At 53.9% G+C, this 9,833-nt stretch overlaps 2 protein-coding genes across 2 annotated transcripts in view; both read left to right on the top strand.

Moving 5' to 3' along the window:
* Positions 1-158: 158 nt before the first annotated feature.
* Positions 159-4,105, top strand: CUNH3orf33 (chromosome unknown C3orf33 homolog). The gene is made up of 5 exons (XM_042881175.1): positions 159-243; positions 330-389; positions 2,031-2,184; positions 2,666-2,826; positions 3,394-4,105. The coding sequence occupies exons 1-5, from the start codon at positions 163-165 to the stop codon at positions 3,652-3,654; spliced, it is 717 nt and encodes a 238-aa protein (XP_042737109.1). The 5' UTR covers positions 159-162; the 3' UTR covers positions 3,655-4,105.
* Positions 4,106-5,056: 951 nt separating this feature from the next.
* PLCH1 (phospholipase C eta 1) overlaps positions 5,057-9,833 on the top strand; it is a 62,275-nt gene continuing 57,498 nt past the window's right edge. The window contains exon 1 of the mRNA XM_042881170.1: positions 5,057-5,107. The gene's annotated coding sequence lies outside the window, so the exon portion shown is untranslated. The remainder of the gene's footprint in view (positions 5,108-9,833) is intronic.

Raw genomic sequence — 9,833 nt, 5'->3', positions numbered from 1 at the left:
AGCTCTGTCCGTCTGCGTTACGCTTTCGCTGAGAACGAGGTTTCTGCGCGGTTCCCATACGCAGAGGCAAGCCGACACCGCTCCGCTCGGTACGGAGACGCGCGTCCGTGGAGGCGGAGCGCCCTCCGCCCGGGGGCGGCGCTGCGGGGCGGGGCGGCGGCCATGGCGGAGCGGCGCAGCGCAGCAGCCGAGGGTTTGGGCCGCCTCTCCGAGTGGGCGGACGCGCACCTCAGCCTCGTGCGGGTAACGGGGCGGCGGGGCTGGGAGCGGGGCCGGTGCCGGTGCGGCCCGGAGTGGCTGAACATCGTTTCTATCTCATCTCCCCGCAGAGTCTCAGTGCCGGAGTGGCGGTGGCCGGGCTGCTGGTGTTGGCCAGGAGCGTGCGCCTGGTGAGTGCGGCAGGGCGGGTCTGCGGAGCGCCGGGACCACCGTTCCCTCACTTCCCCCCAACCTCACAACGACGCCGGGCTCCCCAGGGCCGCCCCCAGCTCCGCTGCGCTGCGCTGCGCAGAGCCCCGTGCCGCTGCTCCTGCCGGAATGGCGCCCCCTGCCGGCACCGCCCGCCCTGCGCTGCTGCGGCGCTAGGGGCCATTTTCCCCGTCCCCACCCCCGGCTCCGGTGCGTCGTGACCCGGCTCGCGTGCCGGCTGGCGAGGCCGGTTCTTGCTCTTGTATTCCCTATCACCTTATTTCTGGATTTTATTTTTTTAATTGTCGTCTTGTTTTCCCCGATTCCTCCTCTCCAGCTCCGTCTCCCCGTTGCACAGCGGTGTGTGTGGCCCAGGGACCAAGTCCTCTCATGTTTGTGCTTCAGTTGACGTAGAGTTGGTTCCTCGTGTCTTTTTCCACACCTGTACAAGCAGAACGACGTTTCTAACAGTTCTCAGCATAAACCTGAATCTTCCCACACTGACCAGGCTGGTGGGGTTTTTTCAGAGCTGTTAAGACCAGATTTGAACCACTTCTGCTCTTTAGACTTTAGGTCCTAACAGTCTGTGTCACCACTGAGAGACCTCGTCCCACGGAGGTGGTCGGGGGGAGCAGCTCAGGGCAGTCACTGCAGGGCGGTGGAGCTCTGCAGAAGCAGCTCAGTTTATAGAACCCTAGAATGGCCTGGGTTGCACAGGAGCACAGTGCTCATCCAGTTCCAACCCCCTGCTGTGTGCAGGTCACCAACCAGCAGCCCAGGCTGCCCAGAGCCACATCCAGCCTGGCCTTGAATGCCTGCAGGGATGGGGCACCCACAGCCTCCTTGGGCAACCTGTTCCAGTGCCTCACCAGTTCTTCCCATCGATGTGTTGATGATGTGTGTCAGTCCTCTGCAAAGGGTTTCCTGCAGTGAGAGCTCTGCAAGTTAATTAAGATTCTTCATTCTGAGCTCTGTGCCATCCCAGTGCATCTTTTCCCTCTGTCCTCTCACAGAGCAGCAGCTTTGTTCCTGTACTGCAGCTTTGTTAAGCTTTGTTTCCTTGTGTGATCATATAACTCTCCTTTGAATCCTGTTGTGAGCAGAATGTAGTATCGAATTCAGTCATCTTGTGATCTCTGCATGGGTGCACACCTGCTTTTGTCCCTCTCCTATTTACTCCCTTATCAAAGGCTGTGTTGTTCCCTCTGTCCTCCACTCTGCCTTTGTTGTTGCTGTGTCTATTCTTTGCTGGTGTCTTCAAACACTTCCTCTCCCCCAGTCTAGCACCATCCGGACCATTTCTAACCCTTCTTTTCTTGGTGAATCAAGTTGACTTCAACATGTATTGCTCAAACCCATCTGTTTCTGTTTTTCTCTAAGCTTTCGTGCCCGTGCCTCGTGCTGCATGCCCTGCAGAATGGGGAGCGTTCCTGAGTGTGAAGGCTGCTGTGTGTCTGCAGCTCATTGCTGTGTAACAAAAAGCAGTTCCTCGTGCTGTTTAACAGCACGGCTGTGATTCACCAGATATTTGTAGAAGTTGGACTATTTGTAGAAGTTGGATTTGACTGTCGCTGCTCTGTGGCTGTCCTTTTTTTAACACTTGTTCTTCTTCCTATCAACAGACAACAAAGTTTACAAATGCTTTGGATATACCTGCAGGGTTTATAGAAAAGAATGTGAAATTGCGAGGAAAAGTGCATCGTGTCACTGAGAAGGGTCTGTCAGTCGAGCACATTCCCATCAGCGTTCCTTTCATTACCTCAATACAGAGAAAGTGTGAGTAAAAGTAGGTGGAGAGAAATGCAATGCACGCAGAAATAGGTCAGGAGTTTCTAAATCCTATTCTTGGAAACAGGTGGGTGTGAATCGATGGGATGCGAGGTGCTGTGTCTGTACAGAGATGGGTGCTGGGACAGAGGTGAAGTTGCAGTCTGGCTTTGCCCTTTGGTCTTCCCCTGCTGTACAGATGGGAAACTGAGGAATGGGAAGGAGCGAGGAGAGCTCTGTAGGAAGAGCTTGCTGACACTTTAATAGTAGTAGCAGCACTGCGATATATTTCTGGCAGCAAAACTCAAGTTTTTGGTGGTTCATTTGTTTGCATGGCTCCTCTCATTCCAGGGGGAAAAACCCTAGAACTGATTTATTTGTTATAATGTCTGTGGGAATAGACTCATTAACAACAGCTGAGGCCATGTGCGAAGCGTGACAGCTAACTTGTCTGCTGTGTTTGGTAAAGGAGTGCTGTGTCTGTGCGCAGGGCAGCCCGAGGGGCTCTTGCTGGTGAGACTGGCCGGCGTGGAGCTGACCCCCGAGGGCACGGCGTGGCTTCAGAGGGAGCTGAAACCCCTACAAGTGATCTGGTTCCAGCTTCTCGGGAGGGAGCACTTGGCACTCGAGTGCCTTGTTTTAGTAAATAAGGTAAATGCGGTGGTAAGAATGACTTAAAACTGTGGGGTTTGGCTGCGATCGGGCAGTTATCTCAGTACATCAGAATGTTATCGATGCCATTTCATAGAATCATGGAATGGCCTGGGTTGAAAAGGACCACCATGCTCATCTAGTTTCAACCTCCCTGCCACAGGCAGGGTCACCAACCACCAGACCAGGCTGCCCAGAGCCACATCCAGCCTGGATTTATATTTACATGCATCTTAAGTAATGTATTTTTAAATCAGATTCTGAGATGAGTGTATCTGTGGACCAACCTGGCTGCACCGGGCAGTTCTGGTGGGCTTAATGTTCAAGCCATGCAATGCCTTCTTACATCTCTCTTGCACAAGTACCATTTTAAAAGTCAGCTGAATTTCGCTCAACTCAGCTAAATGAGTTAAAAAGTGAAAAAGCTTTGAAAGTTAAAAGTCTCTCTCTGCATGAGCACAGATTCAATGAGAAGTACAGCCTGTACCTCCGAGGCAGCACACACATCTGCATGCATGCTCTCTGTAAGGGATAAGGGGACGTGACATTCCCCACGCTGTTCTGTAGGGCCGATTTTCCAGCGTGTGCTTAAATGAAGAGGTCCTGAGAGAAGGGCTTGGAAGAGCTGCGAGCATAGAAGGACTGCAGCACGATTCTCACCTGTTCTGGGAGCTGCACAAAAGACTTCTTCGAGCGGAGCTGAAAGCCTTGAGGAAAAATAAGGGGATATGGAAAGAAGAAAGCTTCTCTGAAAGAATTAGAGGTCATATAAGCAACAGTAAACTCATGTGGACATTGAAACGTTTTGTGAGCTGGTTGAGAAACTAAGTTTAAGGATGGGATGGGAGGCTGACTGGAAGCAGGGCAGTTATGTATTACATGCTTGTGTAAAGTGTAAGTTAATGCTAACAAGTGCCAGCACTTGGGGTTCCTTGTCTTGAGCAGAAAACCCAAGAACTGCAAAGTGCTTTCTAATTTAATCTGTATGGGACTGAAGTGTAGTGATATTAGGCAGGGCAAGAATGGAAGTATTGTTAAGCTGAGCTGTTCCTCAGATCCTAACTGCCATGTCCTGTTCCTGCTGGGTACCCACAGCTGCGAGCAGCAGTGACGTTTTCCTGATGGTTCTAGAAATGCCTACATGGGATGGAATAAACCTTCTGGAATTGGAAAAAGGGGACCAGAGCACACCGAGGACTTGTTTTGTTTTCCAGAGTGGTGTGAAGTGTCTGCCAGGTGTATGTTTGTAAATTTTCCAGAATAAAGATTGAATTTCTTATGTTCGTTGTGGCTTTTCATATACCAACCACCTGAGCTTTGTGTGCTGTCTCCCACACTCCTCATTATGTGAGTGAAGGACTTCATGCATTTTTTTCTCTGTGCATATTCCTTAGGCAATGAGACACCAAAGACAGCGATGTGGTCTGAAAAGCTTCATCATCCAAGCCCCGCTGACTGGCTGCTCTGCCACCCTGTGCTGACTTCGGGGCAGAACTGTGGCTCCTGGAAGCAGCTTTTCCTCAGATAGGAATACACACAGGGGATGCTTATTCCTGGGTCCTCCCAAGGTGTGCTTCTTGTCAAGCACAGTGCAGCTGTGTGTCTGTGTGAGTACCTGGGGCGGCTCTGCAGGCAGGTGTGATGGAGCACAGCCAGCATCAGTGTGTTCAGAAGCAACATCAGGAACTTGCATGGGGTGCTGACAGCCGGCTGCACTCAGACACCAGAGCACTCAGTCACACAGACACAGTGCTTCTCAGGGCTGGAGGTAGCTGGTCCTTTTTATCCATCCTTACCTACAAGAAGTTCTTGCCCACGGAGCGCTCACGATGTGCGTGCAGCCTTCTGCTGCAATAAACACGAGATAATTCTACACAGACCGTGTTTTGCTTGTAAGGGAGCTATATTCACCACCAAGGTCCTCCGTAAGGCTGAGACCGAGAGGAAGGGCTCTGTCTTTGGGTTAGAACCTCTTGTTAATGGCGCTGGCCGTGTGCGGTAGCAGCGGCCGCGGTGACAACATCGATCCCACCAGGTGTTGTTTGTTGGTGCTCTTATCGGCCCAGGCTGAGCTGTGAAAACAAATCCAAAGCATCTCCTCCTCCTCAAGGAAAAAAAAGAAGAAACAAAAACAAAAGCACAACCGCCGAGGAAAGGAAACAGCTGTGGCTGCGCGGGAGCGCTGTGGGTCGTGATTGAGGAGCAGCGCAAAGGAGCCCAGCTGCGGACGGGGCAGCGCCTCGGGACACGCGTTACCCGAGGGCGGCGCTCCCCGCAGCAGGTGCCGCCCGGGGGCGGCGGGGCCAGGCGGCTCTGCCCGCTGCGGAGCTCTGGGAGGGGAGGCGGCCGCGGGCGCACAATGGAGCAGGTTGAATGGGAGCGGGCTCCGGGCCGCCGCAACACCGGGGCTGGATCGCCGGGCGGCGCTGCGCTGCGGGGCCGGAGGGCGCTCCGCTCCGGGCCGGGGCGGCTCCGGGTTTGCCCTGAGCTCTGCGCCGGAGGGCGGGCCGGGCCGGGCGGCGGCGCCGTGCGTTTGAACCGAAGAGCGAGCGGGTCGGGGAGAACGAGCGGAGCCGAGCCGCGTGCGCGCGGACCTGAGCGAGCCGAGCGGGGCGGCCCCGCGAGGAGCGGCACGGCGGCCGGAGCTCCGCGCGCCGCCCGAGTCCAGGTGGGGTTTGCGAGGGAACTTTTGGTGGCCGGGAGCTGGGGGCAGCCGGCACGGCGCGGGGGGGCCGCGCCGCGACCGGCCCCGTCGGGAGCCGAGCCGGTGGGGTCACGGCGGGCGGCTGCGATGCGGCGGCTACACGGGAGCGCGGCGCGGGACGCGGGCTGAGCGGCACGGCGCGCTGGGGCTGAGAGTTGGGATAAACGGGCCGTCACGGGGCCGCGCTCGGGTCGTTCGCAGCCGCGCCGTCCCCGGAGCTTCGGATCCGGCCGAGCGAAAAGTGCCGTCGGAGTGAAGCGTTCTTGAGCTCCTGGGGAAGAGCCGGCCGCGTCCGACGGAGCGCTGTGCTCTCGAGCCCTTTGTTTGAGGAGCGGCTGTGAGGTGCTTTTACGGGGCGCGTGGCCGCGAGCTGCGGGGGGAGAAGCGGCGCGGGGCAGAGCGCGGGCAGAGCCGGGCTCCGTGGGCACTGCGAGCCTCCAGTCCGCCAACGGGAACCTTTTGTCGTTAAACCGATGCGTTTCTTTTCTGTAACTTCAGAAAATGAGGTGGTTTCGGGGAAAGCGCGTCTCCATCCGCCGGTAAAACGATGCGATCGGTGAGAACGGTGGGACGGCTTGGTTGCAGCCGACCTGCAGGTGCCTCCCGGCTTCTCCCGGCCGCCCCACAGCGCTGGGGTGGGCGCAGCTCCTCCCTGGCTCTGCTCGGAGGCTGCCTGGGGAATCGATTTAACGCCTCGGGCCTTTCACGCCGCCGTGACTTCGATCAGATGGCAAAGCCGGGGCCGCAGCCCCACGGGAGCGTTCTTTTTTCTCCTCGTTTTTATTGTTCTTAAGCTAGTCTGGAAATTAAAAGGAAAACATGTTCGAATTTTGCAGTCTGTTGGTAGGGCTGCCACGGAGCTGCTGTGTTCCTGGGACAGCTTCCCTGCCTCTGCCTTCAGACGAGGTCGGGCTGCTGCATGCTGCTGCCATGTAGGGTGCACAGAAACTTTTTCTGAGTGTTTTGAATTCATTTGAACACTCAGAGGCTGCCTGAGGAATCGATTTAATGGAGATGAAGGTGCTCTAGAAGGTTATGCTTCTGGGACGTGATTTAGCCCAGAGTTGTTAGTTAGGGTAGTATGGGTAGGTCGTGTTGGACTTGATAACCTTTAAGGTCTTTTCCAACCTGAGTGATTCCGTGATTCTATGTTGGTGTTTTCCTCTTGGTGCGATAGGATGCAGAGCATGTTCTGTGCAATCATCCATTTATAAACAGGAGGGAGTTTACAATGGCTGTTTATGAGGGTAGATAATGATAGGACAAGGGGAATGGTTTTAAAGTGAGACAGGGAAGGTTTAGGTTGGATATTAGGAGGAAGTTTTTCACCAGAGGGTGGTGAGGCACTGGAACAGGCTGCCCAAGGAGGCTGTGGATGCCCCATCCCTGCAGGCATTCAAGGCCAGGCTGGATGTGGCTCTGGGCAGCCTGGGCTGCTGGTTGGTGACCCTGCACACAGCAGGGGGTTGGAACTGGATGAGCATTGTGCTCCTTTGCAACCCAGGCCATTCTGTGATCCTGCCCACTGCACTAGAAGAGCATGAAAGCTGCCAACCAGCAAAGTGCAGTTCCGTGGGGCAGCAGGGCTGAGCAGTGCCCAGGGATTCATTCACTGCCTTGTGCCACGAGGTCGGAGCTGTGCTTCCCAGGCCACGAGAAGGAGGTGCTTCCACAGCAGTGCTGCTGAGGTTGGCTGGTGTTGGTGCAGGCTGACTAAATTGCCAGGAAGTGTGTGTGTGCATTTTGTTTGTTTTAGAAAACTGCTTTTGCTCTCTGTACCGAGGGTGGTTTCCTTGTTCCAGTCTCTGCAGACACTGAGGACGTTACCATTACTCCAGAGCCTGCTCTCTGCTTTCCCAGGGCCCCAATACGTGTGGCCTTTTTTAGATCATCTGGCTTTACAGGTGCTCCATTTTGTTGTGCCTGGTAGATGAGTGATGTGAATGCATCTGAGAGGTGGGGCACCATAGGGGATGGAAGGTGGGAGGAAATAGCCAGCACTGCAAATAGCCACTAACAGAGCCTTCTCCAGAGGCAGTGGAAGTACTGGGGTGTGGAGAAGAGGTACTGAGAGCATTTTGGGGGCAGACACCTGTTGCAGTGCTCTGAAAAGCTGGGGACAAAACACTGAGGATGCAACATATGCTCTGCTGGGGGTATAAGGCCATGGGTGAGTATTGCAAAACCACTTCAGTTGTATTTGGCCAGGTGCGTTAACACAGCGTATGGTTTCTGGCAAGAGGCATCTGTGTGAATCTCTCCAACCTGAAATAACTGAAGGCTGCTTGCAAGAAGTTTCAGGTGGAGGCAGTCTGCCGTGTGAAGGAGCACATGCACCACGACAGGCTTGATTTATTGGAATTGGCACAAAGTTCACATATCCATGCACATCAGGCACGGCCAAGCGTGTCTGTGAGTGGGGTGTAGGATGTGCTGACTGTCTGCTCGGGTTTGAAGCAGGCATTGCTGGGCTCATGGGAGCGTGCTTCCTGTGTTCTGTGCTCAGTCTTAGTTCCAGCAGTGGCAGCAAATTTGGTAGTGCACCTGTAGGCAAAAATGGAAGAATATTTGCAGTCACCAGCGTTAGCACTTGATGACAAATGCAGAAGCTCTTGTGGAGGTAGCAGCCTTCATCCATAGTCCTCTTGGGTCTGCATTTCAGTTGGTGAGAAGCCCAGTATCGTGCAAGATGCAAATAATCTGCCCGTGGCCGCCTGTGTTAGCATGAACCTTTCCCAGGCATCTTATTTTTATCTTTGTATTTTATCAAATAGTTTGAAATATTCTGTGTGCTGCCTGAGCTTCACAGATTGTAGTAATAGCTGGAGCAGCAGTTGAAGTGGAATATTTCCCATTTCAAATAATAGTCTATCATGTTACCAGTGGGTCTGAAAATGACTTGTCTGAATTACCATCCTTGCTCTGAGAGATGGGTGCTCCTGGCACGATCTCTTGTGCTGGCTGCTGCCTGCCTTCTGAGAAGGAGTCCTCAAAGGACTTCCCCTAGGGGGAAGAAGTGTGTACCTCCAATTCCAGAAACATTATTTTGCCAAGTCATGCTAAGTAAGAACAAAGTAAGCTTACACTTCGTGTTTGTTGTCATGACTTCGTGTCTTCAGAGCATCCTTTTGCTGCTGGGATGGGATGTGAAATCTGTGCCAGATGTTTTCGCAAGCTCTTAAATATGTGTCATTAACAGCTGGTTGGTGAATTTCTTGCTGTGTTGAGTCTCTGCAAACATCTCCTCCTTTCTCTTGTCTTTCGTATTTCACGCTTCAGGCAGAGGTGCACACGGTGAGGTGATGCTCACCAGATCTGTGGCTGAAAGCAGAGCTCAGTGGCTCTTGACAGACCAGTGGTTTGCCCTGCTCACAGCAGCAGTGGGAATTATTCTGGCCTTCAAGTGTTGCTGAAGTTCCTTGGGAATGTGTCTCCATGTTTCACATGGGTCAGTTTGTACCTGGAGAACTGGGCCATGAACTGAGAACTTGTGCCATGAGGTCAGAGCTGTGCTTGGGGTAAATCTGTCTGTGCTTCCCAGGCCTCGAGCAGGAGGTGCTTCCACTGCAGTGCTGCTGAGGTTGGCTGGTGTTGGTGCAGGCTGACCAAAGGTGTCCCTGGGAGCCTGTCAAATGCTGCCTGAGGTCAATCGTTTTTCCATCCTTTGGGGCTGTTGGTATTGCTGTGGGTAGCTCTTAAAGCTGCCAGTCCTGGGCGTGCTGTGTGTTCCTCTGCCTGTTCCCAGGGGAGTGCTGGTTTTATACCATAGAAGAAACTGGAGAATGTGTAGAAGAATCTTCAGGATGTGCTGCAGGTGATGCCTTGAAACAGCCAGCGGGGCAAAGCGAGTTCTGTCTGTGCAGATGAAAATCTCCAGCGTAGACTCTTGGGTTCAGCATTCACGATTTGAAAACATATGTGCAGCAGAACCAACAGATGACTTGGATTAGTGGCACTGGGTGCACGGAAAACAGCTGGAAGGTGTGCTGGAAAGCCACGTAAGGCAAACAGCCCTACGCACCCGTGTTTATCAGCTCCACGCCTGGTGGGATGAGTGATGCTGAGTGCAGGGTGTGCGAGGTAGGTGTCCTTTGGAGCAGCGCCTGCTGAGCAATGGAGGCAGCAGCGTGCTGCACTCCTGGAAACAATTCCTCCACAGGAGGAAAACAAATTCCTCTTAGGCTGCTTGAGGAATGGGGAGCAAATGCTAATTCCCTTTCAGGGTCTGTTGCCATGGGGAGTCGGTTCAAATCCTTTCTAATGCCATCCTCAGCAGCAAGTTGTGCTGACACATGCTTTTCAT

This window comes from Lagopus leucura, unplaced genomic scaffold (assembly GCF_019238085.1).
Source record: "Lagopus leucura isolate 7727_CA_CO unplaced genomic scaffold, USGS_WTPT01 Super-Scaffold_100029, whole genome shotgun sequence".
Classification (NCBI taxonomy): Eukaryota; Metazoa; Chordata; class Aves; order Galliformes; family Phasianidae; genus Lagopus; species Lagopus leucura.
This window is presented reverse-complemented; position numbering and strand designations above follow the sequence as displayed.

What these genes read in the sequence shown, in the direction of transcription:
- CUNH3orf33 (XM_042881175.1), top strand. Translation starts at nt 163, where the DNA reads ATGGCGGAGCGGCGCAGCGCAGCAGCCGAGGGTTTGGGCCGCCTCTCC. An exon ending in TACCTCAATACAGAGAAAGT is followed by an intron (nt 2,185 to 2,665) that starts GTGAGTAAAAGT and finishes GTCTGTGCGCAG; the next exon opens with GGCAGCCCGAGGGGCTCTTG. An exon ending in GCCTTGTTTTAGTAAATAAG is followed by an intron (nt 2,827 to 3,393) that starts GTAAATGCGGTG and finishes GCTGTTCTGTAG; the next exon opens with GGCCGATTTTCCAGCGTGTG.